This window comes from Nyctereutes procyonoides, unplaced genomic scaffold (genome assembly GCF_905146905.1).
Source record: "Nyctereutes procyonoides isolate TBG_1078 unplaced genomic scaffold, NYPRO_anot_genome, whole genome shotgun sequence".
NCBI lineage: Eukaryota > Metazoa > Chordata > Mammalia > Carnivora > Canidae > Nyctereutes > Nyctereutes procyonoides.
In genome coordinates, this window is record NW_026575125.1 from 15815909 (window position 1) to 15840119 (window position 24211).

General features: G+C 44.0%; 1 protein-coding gene across 3 annotated transcripts in view; it reads right to left on the bottom strand.

Annotated features, from left to right (window-relative positions):
* SH3KBP1 (SH3 domain containing kinase binding protein 1) overlaps positions 1-24211 on the bottom strand; it is a 336529-nt gene that overhangs the window by 274687 nt on the left and 37631 nt on the right. For 2 of the 3 annotated variants that reach the window (XM_055337567.1, XM_055337564.1), the window contains exon 2: positions 7978-8135. In XM_055337567.1, coding sequence (XP_055193542.1) covers positions 7978-8135 — 158 coding nt within the window. The remainder of the gene's footprint in view (positions 1-7977; positions 8136-24211) is intronic. The other variant, XM_055337566.1, reaches the window with a different exon arrangement.

The window sequence follows — 24211 nt, forward strand, 5'->3', positions numbered from 1 at the left end:
GAAAGTTTTTTTAAAAAGTGAAATTTGGGGCACCTGGGTAGCTCAGTCAGTTGAGCAGCTGGCTCTTGGTTTTGGCTCAGGTCCTGATCTCAGGGTCCTGGGATGGAGCTCCACACAGCAGAGAGTCTGCCTCAGGATTCTCTCCCTCTCTCTCCACCTCCACCCCCGGCTTGCACTTGCTCTCTCTCAAATAAATAAATAAATCTTTTTAAAAAAAATTTGATGAGCGAGATCCACTCTGGGGTCTCTGAATATATAACAGTAACTTGGAAATATCTACTCTATACCATTTGCTGATGGTGAGTACATTTGTGATTCTTAAAAAAAAAAATTGTGATTCTTTTTAAAATAAAGAATAGCCCATCGCACCAAGGGGCACTCACAGCCAACAGCATCCACCCGAGCAGCAGAGACAGCCCAGCGCGAGGGGTGGGCACGGTGCCCCCCAAACACAACACCCTCTGCTCCTTCTTCCCGAGGAGCAGCGTCACATCATCCGCCTCCTCCGGCTATGATGAACAAGTGCCTCTGCCCAGGAACAGCAGAAGGAATGACGAGGAAGGAACCACATCTTACCTGCCCAGACCAGAATAAGGAATAGAAACCCTGTCTTTGACAATTCCCTGGGACACGGGGTCTTCAAGCAGAGAGTGTGGCAGGAGTGGCAGTCTCCTTGACAGGGCCCATGGGCCAGAAAGCAGTTCAAACTACACGGTCACCAGGTCCATAAAACCGACATGTGTTCCCTTAATACAGGAAACTTGATTCAGTGTTGCACTGAACTGACTCGCCACTCTACCTCTTCGAAGTACGTCCCATTGCAAGGGTTCTCTCCTCTGTAGCAGGACAATCAGATCCACATGAGTCTGTAAGTGAAGCCCCCCCACCCCCCCCCACACACCTGTCACCTTCCGTTATAAGTCTGTATTTCCAGAGAGAATGTCTTTCTCTTGTTTATCCAGCACACTTCTGTTGCCATTAATCCCCCAGAGACTACGTCTCTGACTTACTGGTATACACGGCACAGCTCTGACAGTCAAGAAATACATAATGACCTCTGACTTACTCACAGACCTGTTCTATCAACAGCTTCCATGATCTCATCCACCTTGTCAGTTGAGAATTAAGGTGCCTACAAGGTGAAAGCTACCCGAACTGAGGCCTAAAGTCACAAGTACTGCGAAACCAGTGGACAAGGATCCACTCGATGCTTAACGTAACCTCTGACAGTAATGAGGGGGCCACATTCTGCTATTGAAAATGGAAAGACTGGTGTGACTCAGAAACAAATGAGCTTGGCAACATTAGAAGAAATGATGCAGGAGTATTTATTTCGAGAGCGATGGATGTGTTCCCATATTATTTAATGAAATTAAGAGAGCCAACAAAGTTTGAATAATCAAGGCATTAGACAAGCAGTGTGAACAAGGAGCCCCAATGTGTCAGGTCATCTGTTCTGGAGAGTGTGGGGCTCAAGGGGAATGGGGGGGGGCAAGCTACCAGCACAGGCAGAGGAACAGGGGAAAGTGTCCTGGTTATCCAGCCAAGTCCCCGGACCCCCACTACCCCTTGAGCACACAGCGCACGTAAGCAGACCTGAGAAGCACAGACAGCTCTGGTGAGAGGACTGTGCTCTTTGTCCAGATTTGAAAAGGACACAGGGGACAGAACTCAAATTTTCTTCTGTGACAGAACTAAAATCTGAGGGCGAAGACTATCATAGGAAAAGGGTGAACATATATGTACCTCCTTTCAGTGGTGTGTTCCTCTCATGCAGATAGAACTTAAAGTCCAGTAACTTGAAGTAGAAATTTAGAGTCCTGGGAAAGTTCCAACACAGGCCTAGGCTTACAGAAAGGATAGTTTGCATAAGAACTTTTTTTTCTTAACTACCATCCCCCTACTTTTCAAACTGGACATTTGATGAGGATTTGGGATCTTAATGGGTTTGATGGCAGGGAAGATGGAAAGGGTACATTGCTAATATTTTGTCTAATAAGAAAGAAAACAACAACTAAATGCTGTAAGAAGACAAGCTGCTGGGGCTCAAACACGTGTTCACACCACAATTCAGAAATACCCAGGAGGACTCCCGTGGGCTTAATGGATGGCCACCTACTGACACAAAAGGTGTATTAACAAGAAAATGTCAAACTTGAGAAAGCAAGTTTCCTTTTATTTCACACCCAACTAAAAGAAATGGAAGATGAAACTATCACTAAAATGCTAACATTTATTTTTTCCAAATAAGCACATCATGATGCTGGGTTAGCAGTTATTTCTTTCACCCCACCAAAAAAAGCAAGAAATAATCTCCATCCTGTCCTGTACCTTTTATATAGCCTTGGCAGCCTGAGATACATTTCTATTATGAGGCTACCTGATAGCGTAATAGGGCATGTTTTAAAACTTCTATCAGCTCAAGCTAGTAAAACCTTGTACTTCTATATTGTGCCACAATTAAAATCAGCACTAATGCCAAAAAAAAAAAATCCTCAGCAAAGTGACTGTTCTCTCAGAATGGTACAAATATGCAAAATCCTGACCTTTCACCTCACTGAGTACAAAACAATGGTATTCTTCAACCACTTTACACAAATATAAAACAGGCTCTGGATATGCCAAAGAGAGATCTCAAATGCCTAGCAAATGAAGACTTAGGCAATGGGAAACCAAGCTGAAAATTGTTATACTCAGCATTAAACATGCAAGCTGCAAGTAAACACACCTCAGCCTTCTGCGATGGGCCTGCAGCGTGCAAAGTGTACATTTCCCTAACACATGTACAAATAGGCAGAGAGAATGGCTCACTTCCTCACAGACAGTGTCAGATCAATTTCAAAACCAACAAGCATATTCTTTTAACCCCTACCGCAGCTTCCTGCTTTCCACATGTCTATTTGTGTACAACAAAATGTTGAGGGCCTGGGTCCTGCTGTGCTTCACCAAAGGTCCCCTCCCAAAGCAGTCAGCTACATGCCCATGGGCCCAAGCTAAAGTTTCAAGGTTTTTTCTTTTTCAAATTCCTCTGGCTGGCCATTAAAAAATGTGTATCTGTGGATACATGTCAGGAGAACCCAGAAAAAATGCGGCTTAGAAATCCTTTGCTGGACTAAAATACCCTACTGTCTGGATCTGGGGCTAACGTTCTGAAAGAAAGACCCTGGTAATTAAATCCAACATGGGGAAGATGGACTTCTATGAAAAAGCCCATACCTGCCTTTAATAGGTGGCTATGTTTCTGTTCTATGTGGCAGTTTCGGATCCCAGAAGGGCAGCTGTTTGGGTTTGTTTGTTTTTTTTTTTAATAAATGACTTTGAGGATTTCATCTTAGTACCTCCTACTATCGCACCCCAAATTATGGTCTATTGTGGTCTATTGTCCATTTTAACATCCAAAACTTAAAAATTAGGCGACAAAGGATGATGGTGTGATCTTTTAATGTCATGCTGATATATTTTCTATAAGCCCCACCCCCAGCAGGATCATCTGATTCTCTCTGGAAATGTAACTTAACTAATACTTTATTAGGACATTTTACAGTCCTATAAAAGTCAGGGGATAACATATAGAAAAATGATAAGGTGTGCTCCTTTCTTTTTTCCTTTTCTGGTAGAGATGATAGCCCCAGAGGTTAAGACTGTATTGTTCTCTAAAACACAAACCTGTTTTGAACGTAACTTAGCAATCTTATTTGAACATTCCTTTCTCTGCTGACTTTTTCATTTGTTCTCCATATCCTCACTGAATCCGTTTTGTGATTCTGCTAGTTCTTTCATTAAATGAGTCCTGTAAACTTTGACACAGTAGAACTTTCTCTATTTGCATGTTTTTAACAACTTAAGAATTAGTCTTTGATACTTCTTGGGTCCAACAATCAAATAGTCTCTGGGAGAGTGACTTCTGGGCCTTGGGACTCCTCAGCAGTCATACTAATAGGGCAGTTACAAGAAGATAACCAGATTCAGGGTGATTAGCTCAGCTGGCTAGTGTGGCACAAAGAAGCCTCCAGCACAAGCATGATACCACCTACCCATCCAAAGAGGCCACAGCTTGAAACGGAAAAAAAGTATATACATCTGAAAGTGAGTAAGCAGCAATGCCACTCCCACGAGTAAATACAGAAGAGAAACAAGGCCTAGGTCTATAAGAAGACTTACACAAGAATGTTCAGAGCGTTTATTCATAAAACATCCAAACTGGAAATAACCCGAATGTCTGTCAACAGGAGAACAGATAAACAAATTCTGGCATATTCATAAAATGGGATACTATACAGCAAGAACAAAGTACTGACATATGTAATAACATTTTTATTGTGCAAAAGGAGCCATACATAAAAGAACACATACCTTATGATTCCATTTATATGAAATTCAAATACAAGCAAGCCTCATCTATAATGATAGATTACCTATGGGAAAGGGTATGACTGGGAAAAGGCATGATGGTACCTACTGGTGGGAGAGAAATAGGATTGATCTGGATGACAGTTACAGAGGTGCATACTTATATAAAGAGAATCATCAAGACATACAGTTCTGACTTCAGCATTTTGCTCTATGTAAATTTCACCTAGAAGTGAATAAATTTTTTAAAAAGGAGAGAGCAAGAGAGAGAGAAATGGATTCTAAAAAAGGAGGTAAAAAAAGGAGGTAGAGGAAAGAAAGGAAAGGGGTATTTTAAAGGATTCTTCTTCCACGTGTACAGTAAATAAATAAGAACTAAGTCAAGAAAAGAAAAAGGAGGATAAACCCAAAAGGCCATGACTGTACCCGACTTGGGTACATTTTTGCCTGCCAACAAATCTCAGCTCAAGAGCTGGCAAAGCCCAGGCACCTTCCTAACAAGGGGGTGATTGGAATGGCTGGTATTTTTCTTTCGAGAAACTGTGACAATACAGAGTTGAGGGTGCATACTGAATCCCAACGTGTTGGGGCACCATGCTCCATAGGGACACCGATGAATCTGATAAATGAATCAAGAAAATGCTTAAGGTAAGCTCTCTGACGGTGCTAAGACTGGCACAGAAGCACACAAATAAACAATGGGATTCCACAAGACTACCCAATTCAATCCAGGGACAAATTATTCTTAGGCTAAATAAAGCATATGTGAACCCACTCTCAAAACTACAAACTTATGCCAATATGATTGTTATTACCTAAAGATGTATTTTCAGCTTCTAGAACCCTCTACGGCAGTTCACGTTATTGTTAAACTCCACTGCATCCACCTACTAGATTTTCAATAATAGGCCTAAAACATTCCCAGTGGGTGAAGACTTGAAAATAGACTCAGCCATCTGAAAGAATAGAAGTTCCTTTTTCTGCCAAATGTGACAGCCACAAGTGGTGCAGCCCCAACCGTTCCTGCCACATCCTTTCTGGCTCCATTGGAACAAGCACCTCCTGAGAGTGTGACTTTCCACACTGGAAGCGCTCTAGCCGAGGTGAGAGGACAAGTGATTAGGCCCTCGGGCCAGGGTGACATGGGACAGTGGCACACGCTGTAGGTGGCCAGCCACGTGCTGAGTCCTGCCTCCTCTAATCCTCAGAGTGGCCAGATGAGGTAGTTGGGCTCCAAAAAGCAAACAGATGGCACACCCGAATTAGGTAATCTGAGGCGGGACAAAGTGGGTGAGTTACGGCAGAGGCAGGAGGTGGGGCTAGAAACAGGGGATGGAGACAAAGGAGTATGGAGGCAGGGGACTTAGGAGCAGCCACCGGCTGGCAGACAATCCGAGGAGGCCCCAGCCAGTAGGATAATCCCCCACCTGGCTGGCTGGCCTCCCTCCCTCCCCACTGCCATCTCCCGCCAGCACTTCCCTTGAGCCAAAGCCCATGAAGGCAGAGGGCAGGAGCCTGCTGGGGTGGCCCCAGCCCAGCAGGTGGAGAAGGGTGGAGAAATGCCCCTGCAGCCCCAGGTTCAGTGAGGAGCTCCTGCTCCCCAGCGCTCCCTGAGCAAGGAGGATAGGCTCTTGCCCCTCTCTGCCTCCCCATCCTGGTGCCCCCAGCCCCCACAAATGCTTATGTGGCTGCCCAGCCTTAAGCCCTGAGCAAAGTCCAACTCAGAAGTTCTCGGAGTCTATGGATTTGTGGTTTGGGATGAGGGGCACTGAGCCTATAGGACATCAAAATAAGGCTTTCAAAATTGGCCTCCCCTCAAAACTGGTGCCAACACCGTTGTCACTTCTTCCCAGGGATGTCCTCCCTTCCTTCCCAGAGTCTTCCTTTCCCTTTCTACAGTCTTCACCTCCTTCCCAGAATCCTCCTCTCTCTTTCCCACAGTCCTCACCTCCTTCCAAGGGTCCTCTTCTCTCTTTCCCAGATCTTCCTTTCTCTTTCCCATGGTCCTCCTCTCTCATTCCTTTCTCCTCCATCTTCACACAAAACTTTGCCCCTTTTTTCTGGAAAGATCCTCCTTCCACACCACAATTGGGTCAATTTCAAGGACGGTCCTTGTCCTCAGACTGGGAGTTTTGTTTGGAAGGGCCAAATATTTCACCCCCATTTACACATCAATACAGTAGAGTCAGTCTGTGGTAGCCCAGATATAATGCATTCCTACTCTTAAAAGGAGAGAGAGCTGCTAGGTTCAACTGTAGTCCGAGAAAAAAAAAGTCTGTACTCCCACAACTCCTTACAGAAAGCAAGTTTGTCAGCATGTTACCCACAAAACTTCCCCCCGCCTTCAGCACAACAAAAACAATTGAACAAAAGAAATGTTAGCAGGATCCTGAGGAAAGACTGAGCCGAGATCCTCTCTGTTCTAGACTGGGGGGCAGGGTACAGGTAGAGGACCCAGGGGCTGGATACTGTTTTTCATCATCAATCTCTTTTCACAAAACCCTCCCACATAGCCCTCAAGGCTCTCTGACCAGGGCACCTGCTTTTCTCGGCGCAGCATTGCTGGCACCACCTGCTCCCCACAGCCGCACGTCTGCGGCATGGTCCGCTACCCGCTGAGATGACAGTAGAGGCCCTGGGGACTTCTGCACACAGCCCTTCCTACTGAGAACAATCCAGTCCTCCCCAGCATTAGATAGGAAGTTTATGGTACAAAAAATGTGTAGATCTACTTGGCATTTCCCACAGTGAATAGCCTCAAGGTGGCCCGCCCTTTTTTTCACCCCATTCCAACTATTATGTACAACTGTGCAGTATGTTATTTCTTAACATGAATGAGCTACATTTTTGTAATTAAACCCCTAGATGACTTCTGCAAAGGGCATAATATTCAAAACTTTACTGAAAAAGTAGATTTTATTCAATGCTTCATGGCCATAAAGGGGAAAAGAAAATAATACAGTTCCTATCAAAAAAGCGGTATCAATACAAAGGTTGAAAACGTAGCATAATCAGAATTCTACATTTAGTTTGATGGCTACTTGACTGAAATAGTCAAAACTACTTTCACCTCATTCTGAATGGAATGGAAAAGAATAAAGTTCTTTTAAAACATCAAAGCCAGTGAACAAGTACATAAACAAACATCATTTAATAATTTAATAAAATATAAATAAATAAAATATAAATATATTTTTTCAGCATTTTCTAAGTGACTTAGTTTATTTTTTTTAGATTTTATTTATTTATTCATGAGAGACACAGAGAGAGGCAGAGACTTAGGCAGAGGGGGAAGCAGGCTCCTTGCGGGGAGCCCAATGTGGGACTCGATCCCAGGACCCCAGGATCACAACCTGAGTCAAAGGCAGATGCTCAACCACTGAGCCACCCTGATGCCCCCAGTGACACAGTTTAAAAACAGAACATTCTGGGCCTTAAGAAAGTGAGTTCAAAATGGGTCTCTAGATATCTAGCACAAGGCTCTATGTGCTCTTCTTGACAGTACACAAGAGGTCAAACCATCAACACATCCCCTAAGAGAGCCCAGGAAATTCCTCAAGTGCCCCCACAGCTTTGGTCAGGAGAACCCACATGGGTGACAGGAAAAGGGTTTCACGTTGTACTCACTCTTACAAAGTTGTCAGGGAACAAACCTCTTCTGCCGTTGATCTGTCCCTCCCACCAGCCTCCATCCTCCTTCCTGATGTTGGTGATGATCTCACCCACGCTGATAGTCAGCTCATCGTCGTGCTGGGCCTGGTAGTCAAACTCCACTATGGCCTCCACTGGAAGGAAGAGGGACAGAAACAAGAGCACTTTAGATCGAATGTTGCAGAAGTCTGAGGCCCAGCAGCCCTGGAAGAGTAGCCATCATATTAAAGGAAGGTCCCCTCTACCAATACCTCAAATAACAGGGCCCCCACACAGCAACCTGATTTGGTTAACCTGAGGCCTGTTGCACAGAAACCACAAAGCACAAGTCCGTGGTCAGGCCGAGTGGCCCACAGACCTCGGGCCAGCAGGAGCTTTGGAGGGGAAATCACACAGTGACAGCAGGCCAACAACATCTGCACTCCCAGAGGGAGGGCAGCGTCATTTCCCCAAGCACAGAGAAGGCAAGTAACAGACACAAGTTGGGTACGTCAGTGTCCCCACCCTTGCCCAGACGAACTGTGCGATGTTAACTTCCCTGGGCCTCAGGCATGCAAAATGTGGGTGATAATAACTCCCGCTCCACAGACTGATGCCCCTCTCAGCCACAACATGCGTAAAGACAGCTGACACTGAGGGCCCTGCTGGCCAAAGCGATGTCTCAGGCTGCTTACATCTGTGGGCACAACTGCCTTCTCAACAGAGGGCTTCTTGGGCAGCAACATCCCCTTTTTTTTTCTTAAGACTTTATTTGAGAGAGAGAGAGAAAGTTGAGTGCACAAACAGCGGGGAGGGGCAGAGGGAGAGGGAATCTCCAGAAGACTCCCTACATGGAGGGCTTGATCCCAGAACCCTGGGATCAGGACCTGAGCCAAAGGCAGACACTTAACTGACAGAGCCACCCAGGCGTCCCTCAGGCAGCAATACCATTTTAAAGTGTTCTCCCAATCTGGGGTGATTTTTTTATACGTGATCATAGGTGGAGGCAACAGATGACACATATGGGTCTCCTTGTTGACAAAGTACAGATGCAAGTAAGCAGAGCTAAGCGATCCTGAGCAAGCACGTTAATTTATCCATATATGGATTACACAATTCATCTACACCTTGGTCTCGCTTCACACCCACTTCAACCAATAAACTTCCTGTCCTTTTCCCTCTATATTCCCAGGTCAATATGAATGAATGAATGGCAAATGAATCAATACAAAGGTAGCAAAAATTAGGTGAAACCTCAAGTGGTGAATTAGCAATTTGGGGATTACAGAAATGGAATAGGAAACATTTTAAATGAACTCTACAGGAAGCACACATACAAAAATGAACTAAAAATGGATCACAGACCTAAGAGCTAAAACTATAAAATTTTCAGAAGAAAGCACAGGATAGAACCTTAGTAATCTTGGGTTTGGCGAAGATTTCTTTAGTAGGAGACCAAAAAAAAAACCATAAAATGACTTTTGAAATTTCAGTCCACTGGGGTAGGTTTCCAGAAAAGAGATTGGTAGGTAAGTGGGCTCCGTGTCAAATGGGTTTGCATATTCATTAGAGATGAATTCCCAAAGTGCTTCAGGATCATCTGGCCATCCAGACTGGCATGCTCACCCCATCCGTTCAAGTCAGCTAACACAGACAGTTCATAAGCAACCCAAAGTGAAATTTCCTTGCCTGAATCATTTCTTCATTTCAAAATTAGCTGGCTGACTGCTGTCATGAATGTGCCCAGGATGAAGTTGAGTTGTAAACCCTTCTCATCACTTACTTATTTTTTAAAAAATATTTTATTTATTCATTTATAGAGACAGAGAGAGAGAGAGAGAGAGAGAGAGAGAGAGAGGCAGAGAGAGAAGCAGGCTCCATGCAGGGAGCCTGACTCGATCCCAGGACTCCAGGATCAGGCCCTGGGCTGAAGGCAGTGCTAAACCACTGAGCCACCGGGCTGCCCCCACCCCCTTCTCATCACTTATAAACAAAAAGAAGGCGCATAAGAACAGAAACCAAGTGGCCTCTTCAGATTTTTCGTGATTCCTGATGAGTACAAAGGCAGAAACACTCCTATCTTCTTGTATTATGTTCTGCTCCCCAGCAGTTAAAATGAGCCATCATGATGATCAAAACCAGGTCCATTAAAAAATAACTTTCTTTAAATGATCTAGACAGGGATCTAATTGAAGCTCTGCTATTGGAAAATTATGTGCAATCCGCCTCTATTCATTGGAGAGTTTCTTTCCAAGGGTTATTTGCCTCATCTCTGATCTTTAGTGAAATTTTATGTATAATTGTTACGTATTTATTCCACCTCGGGAACAGAAAACACGTGTTTAGTGTTGCACTTTAGGCCAGTGTGTTTTATTAATGCAACTGTGACACAAAGTCTCCTTTACCTTTTCAAAATGTTATGGCTTTAATTTTTTTTAATTTTTATTTATTTTATGATAGTCACACAGAGAGAGAGAGAAAGAGGCAGAGACATAGGCAGAGGGAGAAGCAGGCTCCATGCACCGGGAGCCCAACGTGGGATTCGATCCGGGGTCTCCAGAATCGCGCCCTGGGCCAAAGGCAGGCGCCAAACCGCTGCGCCACCCAGGGATCCCAATGTTATGGCTTAAATTATGATTTATTTTGATTGTGGAATAAATACATGAATGGGAAAAAAAAACATTGTTCCTGTGCCTGACATTTTCCTGCATTATCTCATTTAATCCTCACAATATTATGATGTTCTTCTTCCCAATTAAAGAACCTGAGGGATCCCTGAGTGGCGCAGCGGTTTGGTGCCTGCCTTTGGCCCAGGGTGCGATCCTGGAGACCCGGGATCGAATCCCATATCGGGCTCCCAGTGCATGGAGCCTGCTTTTCCCTCTGCCTGTGTCTCTGCCTCTCTCTCTCTCTCTCTGTGACTATCATAAATAAATAAATTTTAAAAAAAAATTAAAAAAAATAAAACAGAAAAAAAAAAAGAACCTGAAGCTCAGCAAAGCAGTTAAGATCATTTTCTGAGCCAGCACTCTCCAAAGTGTGATGGACTCACTTCAGGGATTAGTTGATATCATGAAAAAAAAACTAGAACGTCAATTCATTTTATTTTAATTTTAAAAAGATAAAAATTCAACTTCCCTAATATTCTATTTGCAAAATGACACTGGTTCCTTCACCCAGCCTCTAGGTCCGGCAATCAAGGTTGCTCTGAGGACAGGAAGCAGCCTGAGGGACAGTGGTGCTCCTCGACAAGAATGGTGGCTAGAGCCAGAGCCAGCTTTCAGCTCTGTAATGCCTCCTGATAGAGCCTCTTTGTGGCTATTACCCCTCACTAAATGGATGAAAGGCTTGAAAAGATTTGTGTTAAGAAAGTAGGGGTTGTTGGGGCAGCCTGGGTGGCTCAGCGGTTTAGTGCCACCTTCAGCCCAGGGCATGATCCTGGAGACCCAGGATCGAGTCCCACAAACGGGCTCCCTGCATGGAGCCTGCTTCTCCCTCTGCCTGTGTCTCTGCCTCTCTCTCTCTCTCTCTCTCTCTCTCTCTCTCTCTCTCTCTGTCTCTCGTGAATAAATAAATAAAATCTTTAAGAAAAAAAAAGTAGGGTTGAAAAAAAAAAAAGTAGGGGTTGTAGACAATACTCAACATGTGACCAAGGAAACATGGAAATGGCGGAGCTACCACTTACAGCTTCTGGTGTGAGCTCTTGGCCAGCTACATTGGGAGGGGAACACAAGGACAGGCCAACCAGGTCTTCCAGAAAGATGACCAAAACCTAAATTATCAAGACAATTTATAATACAGGGTGTTTTCCACCACTGATATAGGTGTATATAACCTAATTGAACTACTGGGATTGCAAGATATTTAAAAGAATGCACCTGAGCCATGAAGACAAATGCCTTCACTTTCTACCAATGTCTGAAGTCATATAATACTCAATCTTATATGTTCCTAAAGTGTGAGGACACTTAGTGGACTGGAGTATCCACTAAACCTAATAACAAATGTTTAGAAGCTTCTTTTGGGTTTTCTCAGTCAACTACTACAGTAATATATGCACATAATCTATACCTAAATATATACATGGAAATACTCAATTACTTTTGTAAAAATAGGTATTTTTTTAATCAAGAAAGGTTTGGGACACTGACCTAGGCTCCCCAAGGCTGATCCCATTAGCACCTGGAAATAAAAGCTCACAGTCTGTCTGATGGGAACAGGAAATCATGGGTGAGTGGCATCAGAGGCAAAGCAGCACATGAGACCTGTCTGGGGGAGAGGGAGCACAAGAAGGCTACAAAGGAGGAATCTAGTCAAAAGTCCAATTAGACACTGAACTTGAATCCTGTGTACTTTGGAGAGCTCAGAACCCCATTAACTTCCAGAACACAGCCTTGCTGCTTCTTTCCTAAAGAGCAAGTCTCACTTTCTCTGTTCTCTAAGTGGGCCTTACCAAAAATGAAGCTGGAAAAGTACAGAGGAATCTGCTTTAATATGGTTTTTGAGAAGTTAACAGCTGCTGTCTGCTGCCACAAACTGATGAGAAACGCACCCTGGTTTTGCTTCAGCCTCCCTCTTTTGATGGGCCTGAGAACACACCTTAATTGACGCTTACTGTAAGTAAGGCTGAGGATTAAGAAGTGGGGGCTCAGGGATAAATAAAGCATAACTACATAATTTTTGAGTCTTTCCAATATCCTATTGACCTGGTCTTTCCAGATTTACACTTGTTTTATCTCTTAGACACTAGGTCATCATATACGCCCTGTCTGCCTTCTGGTGCCAGCTGGGCTCTGCCTCATATCACCTTCCTGGCTCCTCCAGCCCCCAGTCTTCCCTGGGCCCTGGGCCTCAAGGCAATTCCATGTGGTGGTGGCTGCACATGTGTCTCATGGTCCCAGTGAGCCTCTAATGCCTTCTGGGTGCAGATAACCCTTAGCTCTTAGTTCTATTCTCTCTCTCTCCTATGAGCATACATGACATGTAGTAGGTGCTCATTAAAAGCCGTGATTAAACCAGCTGCTCAGCTTGCATTGTCTAATGGCAGGTAGTTCTCTGCCCAATCAAGATGGTACCAAAATGCCAAGTGTCAATCACATTTTTGCAAATTGAGTCAGATTCTTCAGTGCACTAAGGGAGCTTGCTATTTAAAGAATCCTGTGGTTAATGCTTTTGTAACATGAATAATCACTTCCTGCTTTACCTTTCCTGTCAAGATGAATTTTTATATATCAAGTTGCTCTAAGAGGAGGAAAACTATGTATGGTATTCTTAAGAGCTCATAAACCATGAGGCTGTGTCTCTCCTATCCCCTTGAAAGGCTAAGTCCATTGTTGTCTGTAAGCCTTTGAAAGGTTCTGGATTTTGGCTATCCACTACAGTATCACCTGCCATGTTTGGCTCTTGAGTACCTGAAATGTCGACAGTCTGAATTGAGATGTGCCATAAAATACAAAGCAGGTGCCAAAGACTTATTGGGAGAAAAAGAATGTAAAATATCTCATATATTTCGATTGATTGCACATTGAAATTATTTTAGACATGCTAGGTTAAATAAATATATCATTAAAACTAATTTTGCTTGTTTCTTTTTATCTTATGGATGTGGCTACTAGGACATTTAAAATTACATATGCGGCCTGGTATTATACTTTCACTGGACAGAGCTAATTTAGGATAATACGTGGCAGACAGGTAATCAAGAACTCACATTTCATAAACACAGTCAATATATTCACAAGAGGGGATCCCTGGGTGGCTCAGCAGTTTGGCACCTGCCTTTGGCCCAGGGCGTGGTCCTGGAGTCCCGGAATCGAGTCCTGCGTCGGGCTCCCTGCATGGAGCCTGCTTCTCCCTCTGCCTGTGTCTCTGCCCCTCTCTCTCTCTCTCTCTCTCATGAATGAATGAATAAATAAATAAAAATCTTAAAAAATATATTCACAAAAGCCCACGAGAAAGTCTGCGTCCCCGAAACCCATTTCCTTGGCTTTGGGAAACTGCAGAAATGATAAAACATTACCTAAGGTTTTTTTTTTTTTTATAATGGTACCCTTTGGGAAACTACCTGTGGGCATGAGCACAAAATTAAAATACCAAGCTAAATAAAATATATCAAAGGTATAATTAGGGCAACAGTAAACAAAATCCCATATTTAAAGACACCATAAATTACAAAACTTAAGAACATCTCCCCGTCAGAAAACTACCACCTTCCAGCTGCCTGCTGCGCCAAAAGCCAGCCTCCACACGTTGGCTGCATCTAGCGCTGCTGCAAAAGGCGAAGCCACGGTTAAGCCATGTGTACAAACAGGCAGAGCCAGGAGATAAGAGGTCTGCTTGAACACGCAAAACATGTCAACCACCCAGATCTCTGCCTTCAAACTTGCTGGAATGGTTCCTCCCCCAAAACCTGAAATGGGTGCTTTTTAACTGTCAGTTGGCTAAGCCAGCTGCCAAGCACCTTCTCACAGCAAACTTCTCACGGTGGCATTTCAGAGGCCCCGCTCTGTGACCCAGCCCCTCCCCACTTCTGCACCAAACTTCCTGTCTCCTGGCACTTACCATGCCAGAAGCTCACGCTGGCTCAGCCCAATGGAGCTTGCAGTCTGACTGCAAGTCTGACTTTATCTTTTGCAGGATTCTACCTCCCTCGCCTAGCATAGCGTCCAGCTCACAAATGCCCAAATAAGCCAGAGCATAGAGGAGAAGAAAAGTTTCCCGATTAATTTCCTTTGTGTACACACACACACACACATACACACACACAGGATGCCACAAACCTCTCAGCAGTTTTAAGCATGAAGAATTTCAGATGGGGGCGCCTGTGTGGCTCAGTCAGTTGAGCATTCAACTCTTGACTTTGTCTCAGGTCATGATCTCGAGGTTGTGAGGTTGAGTCCTGCATCAGGGCTCCGCACTCAGTAGGGGGTCTGCCAGAGATTTTCTCTTCCTCTCCCTCTGCCCCTCCCTCTGCTCTCTCTCTCAAATAAATAAATCTTTTTTTAATTAAAAAATAATTTCAGGGGTGCCTGGGTGGCTCAGCCAGCTAATCAATCATGTACCTTTGGCTCAGGACATGATCCAGGAGTCCTGGGATCAAGCTCCAAGTCAGGCTCCCTACTCAGCGGGGCACATCTGCTTCTCCCTCTCCCTCTGTCCTTCTCCCTGCTCCTGCTCTCTGTCTCTCTCTCTCAAGTAAATAAATAAAATATTTAAAAATGAATAAACTAATAAATTAATAAATTAATTAAAAGAATTTCAGATGTATACACAGCCAAGAAAATCAACAAAAAGGCAACTTACTGAATGGGAGAAAATATTTGCAAATCATATATCTAATAAGGGGTTAATATCTAAGATATATAAATAATTCATACAACTCAATAGCAAAACAAAACAAACAAAAACCACACACACACAATCTGATTTTTAAAAACAGGCAGAGGATCCGAATCGACATTTCTCCAAAGAAGACATCCAGATGGACAACAGGTACATGAAAAGGTGCTCAACATCACTCATCATCAGGGAAATGCAAATCAAAACCACAAGGAGATATCACCTCACACCTGTGAGAATGGCTGGCATCAAAAAGACCAGAAATAACAAGAGTTGGTGAGGAAATGGAGGAAAAGGAACCCTTGTGCACCATGGATGGGAATGGTGCAGCTGCTATAGAAAGCAGTACAAAGGTTCCTCCGAAATTAAAAGTAGGACTACCACATGATCCAGCGATCCCACTCCTGGGTATTTACGTAAAGAAAATGAAAACACGTATGTGAAAAGAGATTTGCACCCCTATGTTCGCTACAGCATTATTTACAAGAGCCATGACATGGAAGCTGCCCAAGTGTCCATCAATAGATGAACTGATAAAGAGGATGTGGCACATACATAATGGCATAGTACTCAGCCATAAAAAAGAATGGAATCTTTCCATTTGCAGCAACATGGATGGGCCTCGAGGGCATTACGCTAAGTGAAAGAAAGAGAAAGACAAAGAAAGATAATTATTGTATGATCTCACTTATATGTGGACTCTAAAAAAAACAGAAAGAAAAAAGGTCATAGATAAAGAGAACAGATTGGCTGTTGACAGAGGCAAGGTTTGGCGAGGTGGGGGGTGAGATGTGAAATGAGAGAAAGGGGTTAAAAGATACAGGCTTCCAGTTATAAAATAAATAAATCGTGGGGACGTAATATTTAGTATGGTGACCACAGTTAATAATATTTAACTGTATATATAAAAGTTACTGAGGTTAACTCTTAAAAGTTCTCATCACAAAAAAAAAACTCTTTAAACTGTGTGTGGTGATAGATAGTAACTAGACTTACTGTGTTGATCATTTTGAAATATATACAAATAGGGATCCCTGGATGGCTCAGCGGTTCAGCACCTGCCTTCCGCCCAGGGCATGCTCCTGGAGTCCCGGGATCAAGTCCCACATTGGGCTCCCTGCATGGAGCCTGCTTCTCCCTCTGCCTGTGTCTCTGCCTCTCTCTCTCTCTCTCTCTCTCTCTCTCTCTCTCTCTCATGAATAAATAAATAAAATCTAAAAAAAAGAAAAATATATATACAAATATCAGGGATGCCTGAGTGGCTCAGGGGTTGAGCATCTGCCTTCAGCTCAGGGCATGATCCCAGGGTCCTGGGATCGAGTCCCACATTGGGCACCCCACAGGGAGCCTGCTTCTCTCTCTGCCTGTGCCTCTGCCTCTCCTCTGTCTCTCATAAATAAATAAATAAAATCTTAAAAAAAGAAATATATACAAATATCAAATCATTGTTATACACCTGAAATTGTTATATGTCAACTGTATCTCAACAAAAAAGAAAAAGAACTGTTTCATTTGTGAATTTTAAAGAATAATTTTGTAATGTTTTGTTCCAGATGTCTAATTGAGGAAAGCATACAAAATCAAAAAGTAATTGTTTGCCAAAAAAGATTTCACCAAGAAAGATCATGATTCCTGATGATTAGAGATAGAAAGAACATTAGTTACCATCTTATCAAATCCTTTTCTTAATTTTACTGATGAGGAACTGAGGCCTGGAAGATTCCATGACTGAGGCTCAGAGAGGGTGAGAGCTAAATCATGGCAGTGTCAAGACTGGGACTAAACTCTCCCAGGTCATGGTTCCAGCAAGAGAAGAGAAGATACAAAGTGAAAAGGAGGAAAACTGAGACCAGAGAGATAGAGACATCCACACCATTGGGTTCTTTTTTTAATCCTTTCATGTATAGCATAGTTCCCAGAACACCCAGAAAAAATTATACTGGTCAAGAACATACAAGAACTTATGTTCAAATCTAATGAGATGGAGGGACGCCTGGGTGGCTCAGAGGTTGAGCGCCTACCTTCGGCCCAGGGCGTGATCCTGGTCCCGGGATCAAGTCCCACATCGGGCTCCCTGCATGGAGCCTGCTTCTCCCTCTGCCTGTCTCTGCCTCTCTCTCTGTGTTTCTCATGAATAAATAAAATCTTTTTAAAAAATCTAATGAGATGGAAAGGAGACCAGTGGTTGCCTAGGCCAGGGAGTGACTGCAGATGAATACAAGAGATCTTACTGAGCTGACGGAAATGTTCTAAAATTAAACTGTGGTGAGGGTTTCACAATGCTATAAATTTACTAAAATCATCGAACTGTACACTTAAAATGGGTATTTTATACTTGAATATAGTTTTTAAAAACAAAAAGACTACGTGATGTTTATTTTGGAATTTACGATCATAGATACCACTCACTGAGGTGGTTGACTGCCTTTGTGTCCCAGGGAAAGACCAATCCCCATTCAGAAGGGGAATCCATTTGGGGGACCGTCCCTTCTCCTATGAGATATAGTCTGATGGGACTGTCCATCAAAATGTCCCACATCTGCCAGGATAGGACTCAACTAGGTCTCATAACAGCAGATGAACATGACAAAGACTGGACGTGGCTAGAGCAGATCCCCCGGCAGGGCTCCCCAAAGAGGCGAGGAGCTCTGGGGCTTCCTCGTTGCTATCTTTTCTCAAACTGAACTTCCAGCTCTTCTTCCATCCTATAAACCAGCCAGCAGCCCTCCAATAAATCCTCTTCCCTACTTTGGTTGAGGGTGAGTTGGTTTCTGTTGCTTCCAACCAGAGAACCTCAACAGATACACTTGTTTTTTTTTAAAAGATTTTATTTATTTATCCATGAGAGACACACAGAGAGAGAGAGAAGCAGAGACACAGGCAGAGGGAGAAGCAGGCTCCATGCAGGGAGCCCGACATGGGACTCGATCCCAGTTCTCCAGGATCACGTCCTGGGCTGAAGGTGGCACTAAACTGCTGAGCCAACCAGGCTGCCCAACAGATACACTTGTACATCAACTTTTTGAACAATAGACTCTTCCCTACACAAGTCTGCACAAAGCCCAGTTCTCACCATCCCCAGCTCTCCCGGTAGTGTCAAGGCAGAAGGTTTGGGGACCTGAACTTCCTGGATCAAGGCCACCGGTGCTGGGAGGTCCAACACAGCTGACCTCCACACCAGCACATTTTCCTGTGGCATCTTCACAAACACACCACTAAGGAGACCATTCGGGGGCCATCAAACGTTCATTCCTAAGTCCTGAAACTATCTGAAACTGAGCATGAGCTTCCCCAAGGAAGACAGGCACAGAACACAGACTCCAGTGAACTAAGAGTCACTGCTCCTGAACTCTGTCCCCAGGCACCGTTTGCAGGGATGGCTTCCTACAGGGTTAAATGATGTCTGCAGGGGCCCAGCAGCAGCTCTCAGAACTGGGCCTCAGCAGGGAAGGGAGAATGAGAGCTATCAAGAGAGAAGAGAGAGCAGCAGCCAGCTGGGAGAGAGGAAAGAAGGCCCACCGCCGACTGCCTCCCATGACACTCCTGTTACACTGCTCACTAAGCCAGCCTCCAATCCCATCTCTCAACTCGGGCTATCTCTATCCCAAGCATCTTCATGGAAGATACAAGCCGTGGGAGAAAGAACACAGGCCTTGACATGGTAGGCCTGGGAGTGACTTCTGGCCGAGATGTTCCCTAGCTGTGAGTTCATTTGTTCTGTGCTTAAAACTGGGAAGTGATATACCCATTGGGTGGTTGCAACGACTGAGGGGCGATGCGTATAAACTCCTGTATGCAGCAGCTACTCCATAAACCACAGCCTTCCAGTAGGCCCTTACCGTGCTGTGCTGTGAAGGTTTCCCCATGCACATCCTCCCTCTCTGCTCCCTGGAATGGGACCCCTTAAAGGGCAGATCTGAGCATCTCTTCCCCCTCCCCTGGCATCAGGCACATAGTAGGTACTCAATAACTGTTGGCAATTGCATGCATGTCCTGAGAAAGCATCACCCCAAACCACAGCTTACTACTCAAGCACAATGAAATGCCGTTACAAATGCGAGCCTAGTTGTCTGACTCTAAGGCTAGCAAAATTCAAAAACCAGCACAACCAGTTAGTCACAAAACAGGTTATGGCCCACTGGCCCAAACCTCTCAAGTGCCACTATGATCAGCCTTGACTCCATCCCCACCTCTGCCACGACCACCGACCACAACCACTGCCCCTGACAGCAGAGGGGCCCCAGGGTGGAGATGAGGATGTGATGCAGGACCACGGCTGGGTTACCTGCTCCCTCAACCAAAAGTGCTTCACAAAGGCTGGGGGGTGAGTCACTCACAGCCTGCATTTGGAAGGCTTGGCCTCACCAGGCTTCACCCAAGGAGCCAGAAACAATGAGTTGTTAAATACTTCCTGACTGAAATTAACCCCTGCAAACCTAATGTGCAGATCTTTGAAGAATGTGCCTTCAATAGACTGGAGAAGAATAACTTGGCCTGAAAAAGATTTTTTTTAAGATTTTTAAAAATATTTTATTTATTTATTTATTCATGAGAGTCACAGAAAGAGAGGCAGAGACACAGGCAGAGGGAGAAGCAGGCTCCACACAGGGAGCCCGATGCGGGACTTGATCCAGGGACTCCAGGATCACGCCCTGAGCTGAAGGCAGGCGCTCAACCGGTGAGCCACCCAGGCGTCCCAGGCGTCCCGAAAAAGATCTTTTTTAATAAAAAAGAATACAGAGAATTCTGTGCAGATGATTTTGCAGGTAAAAACTAGCAAAGAATCAAGACAATTGATTATGGTTGATAAGACTGTATAGAGAATGGTTCTACATAACAATCATGGAGAAGAAAATAAACTGCTCCTTAAAAAACCAGTTCAATAAAAAGTTAATTAAGTCAAAAAAGCTTAGCCAATTAAAGAAAACATAACCTTTTTTCTTCAGTAGAAGAAAGAAAACACATGAATGTTGCTTTACATAAATACTTGACAGTTGTAACAAAGTGGCTTGAGGATGAATAGATACGGCTTTTTCCCCCTTAACTTTATAATGACAGCCTGGCTCTCAAATTCAAAGGAGTGACCTAAAGACAGGTGCCTGATTAGAAGGTGATCCCTTATTTTTCTCAGTGAGAAGATCCAAAGGGTCTGGGGCCAACCAAATCTTAATAAGGAAGAAGAAACAGTCAAATGTGTGCTTATACTATGGGTTAATTAAGTTAGAGATTAGAGAAAATAAAATAATTACAAAATATTGCTTCTCCCCCCGACATCCACTCATGCCATGAACCAATTTTATTTGACAGACACTGCACGGGTGGGTGAAACACATTTGGTTATGGACAAGGCATCGAAAATGTTTGCTTAAACTTCTTTATTAATTCAGGGCAGCCCAGGTGGCTCAGCAGTTTAGTGTTGCCTTTGGCCCAGGGCATGATCCTGGAGACCCGGGATCGATTCCCACATCAGGCTCCCGGTGTGGAGCCTGCTTCTCCCTCTGTGTCTCTGCCTCTCTCTGTGTGTGTCTCTTATGAATAAATAAAATCTTTAAAAAAATAAAAATTCAGTCAGGGCAGCCTGGGTGGCTCAGCGGTTTAGCGCTTGCCTTCAGCCCAAGGTGTGATCCTGGAGTCCCGGGATCAAGGATCAAGCATGAAGCCTGCTTCTCCTTCTGCCTGTGTCTCTGCCTCTCTCTCTCTCTCTCTCTCTCTCTCTCTCTCTGTGTGTGTGTGTGTGTGTCTCTCATGAATAAATAAATAAAATCTTTAAAAATAAATAAAAATAATAAAAAAATAAAAATTCATTCATATTGCCCTATAGTACAAGATACCTTGTAAGGACTGCACTAGAATACAGCTCTGGCTTTTTCAAGGACAGTCTGGGGTGGCTGGGGAGGTGGCTCTAGAGGTGGACATGCGCAGGAAAAGAAGAAAGACAAAAGGCTTTCTGCTGACCTCAGGGCAACTAAGTGGAATGAGCGTAAGGGGCAAGGATGCTCAGAAGACTGGGGAAGCAGGTCAAAAAGGGGGAAGTGAGGCACGATTCCACAGAAAACAGCGGTCAGTCTGCCCAGGGGCAAGGCCTGAGTCACCACCCAGGCTTCTGTGAATAAGAAACGCACTGTCTGGTGGGGGAGAAAGTAGACAGGGGTGACAGGAAACCGCAGGGGACCTTCACTGCCTTCCCCCGGCAGATCCAGCACCTCTCTTGAGGCTTCACGTCCACCCCAGGTGTAATGGTCCCTTAGGGCGTGAGCCCCCGGAAGGCAGAAGGAAGCGTGTGGGCCTTCTGAAAGAAAAGGCACGTTGCCCAATGCTTCCGCCCTCAAGTGCTGAGCCGACTGTCTGGCCCCACCGCTCAGGCAGTGCTTGTTGCTGAGTGGAGAGAAACCTGCAAGGATGATTTTTTTTTTTTTTTTTTTTTTTGGATGAGAAGCTGAGAATCCAAGAAGACAGGGTCTGGGAGAAACGCATAGGGCTGAGAGCGGAGCGTAACTGCACAGCAACGGCTCTCCCAAGCAGTCTGCAATTTCAAACTGTTAGAGGAGTAACTACCCTGAGCTTCCCAACATCCAGTCTGGAGAGAAGAGCCGGGGCACCTGCAACACTGCATTGGCCACAGTGCGCTCGGCTCGATGGGTTCCTGGTGTTTCATGTAAGACAGTATGTATGGCAAGGGGGAGTCTGTGGACATTGTAATCACTAATGGTTTGCAACTCTTTTTGGTTGGCATTTTTAACAGCTTTAATAAAAGACAATCTGAGCTAAAAGTGGCTATCTACTTTAAGAACATTTCATTAATCAACTACATTGTAAGTACTTTGTTACAGAAGCAGAAAACCCCTTACTAAGTGCTTATGGACAGAGATGAACAGGAACAGCGTGAAGTTAAAACCCAACATTTTTTTCTTCCCTTGAGGACTGCAATTTAAAGTTGGACAAACAGAATAATGCATAAATAAACCGGACCAGGGCTTAACATTATGAAAACCTTTTCCAAAAGTGAAACATGAGGTTAATAAAATAAATAAATAAAACTAAAAGGATCAACAGTCCCACATCAAAAGACTTTTGGAAGGATGATCCAAGAAGAGTAGTCGTACGATTTTTTTTTTTCAGAAATAACTGCATTAAATTTCCAAATACCAGTTTTCACTAAGAAAAACCAAGCCAGGTAGCACTGTACAAATGGCTGGTTCCGAGGCTGGAACAGGAAGGGTAACAAGCCTGAAACATCTTGTCAAAGCAAGGAAGCCATCAAAGACTAATAGAGTCATGTCAAAAGAACTCAGAAGTGAGGGAACCCTGGGTGGCGCAGCGGTTTGGCGCCTGCCTTTGGCCCAGGGCGCGATCCTGGAGACCCGGGATCGAATCCCACGTCAGGCTCCCAGTGCATGGAGCCTGCTTCTCCCTCTGCCTGTGTCTCTGCCTCTCTCTCTCTCTCTGTGACTATCATAAATAAATAATAATAATAATAATAATAATAATAATAAAAGAACTCAGAAGTGAATGAGAAAAGGCTCCCACAGGCCACAAATGATATGAGTATCAGTAAGAATAACTGCAATGGATTGAAACATGTCAAACAGGTTTGATGTCTCAAATCGATATATGTTATATGATGTATGCTTCAGAATGTTTTTGTTGTTGTTGTTGTTTCAAATCAAAGATCTGGGACGCCTGAGTGGCTCAGTGGTTGAGCGCCTCCCTTCGGCCCAGGACATGATCCTGGAGTCCGGGGATCAAGTCCCACATCAGGACTCCCTGCCTGGAGCCTGCTTCTTCCTCTGCCTGTGTCTCTGCCTCTGTGTCTCTCATGAATAAATAAATAAAATCTTTTTAAAAAATCAATGATCACCTTTGGAGAATGCTGGAGAATCAACTCATTTTTCTGAGAACTGGGAAATTAAGGGAAAGAATCCAACATCTGTCCTGCTTTTCCCATATGAACGTAGGATAACCAAATAGTTGATGAGGTGCAATTCCTCTTTATAGGAGTATTCTGACTAACAAATCAAGAAGGAATGAAAGAATGAGATAATCAACATCTCACAACCTCTAATGTAATCCAGCACCGGGGCCATGGTCACTAACGGCTGCTAACATTACAAAAAGAGACAACCAGGCTTCAAGAGCCTTATGACCAAAGGATTTGCCACCCCTGTAGAGCAAGCCTCTGGATTTGCTGCCAGGTTACAGGGGACCCAGGGGCCCAGGAATATGTCAAATGGCACCCTCAGGTGCAGTCAACAAAATCCAGACTCTAGGAAACTCTACAAGCACATGACTTAGCTCCTTCAACCAAAAATAAGCAAATAAATAAGTAAATAATCCAAAGGAAAGGGAAAAGAGATAGTGCAACCTAAATTAAAAGAGACCCAGGGATAACGAGCTCATAAAGTATGTACCTTCCAGATCCAGATTCGAACAAATGCCTTTTTACATATTTTAACTATGTGTCATTGAATATTTGAGCTGAAAGCCTGGGGATAAGGAAACATTGTTAGTTGCTGTAGGTGTAAAAATGATATTGTGATTATGGTTTTGAAAAGAGTCCTTATCAAAAAAAAAAAAAAGAAAAGAAAAGAGTCCTTATCTTTAAGAAATACATGCTGAAACACTTCCGGATTGTTAAAATGCTCTAAATGTGTAAGAAGAAGAACAATGTTCTTCAGGGAACCTAAAAAATGAAGAGAAAATTCTAAATGCTCGTGTAACTTGTCCTGGTGTAACCAGGAGTTTAACAAGTGATTCACCTCACCATGTTATACACAGCAATGCACCTGAAAAGGAAGATGGGGTTTTTAAAGGCAACAAGATATTAAAAGTTATGTGTGTGTGCGCACGTGCATGTGTTTCAATACCTGAATTTGTTAAGGGCACGAGATATCCA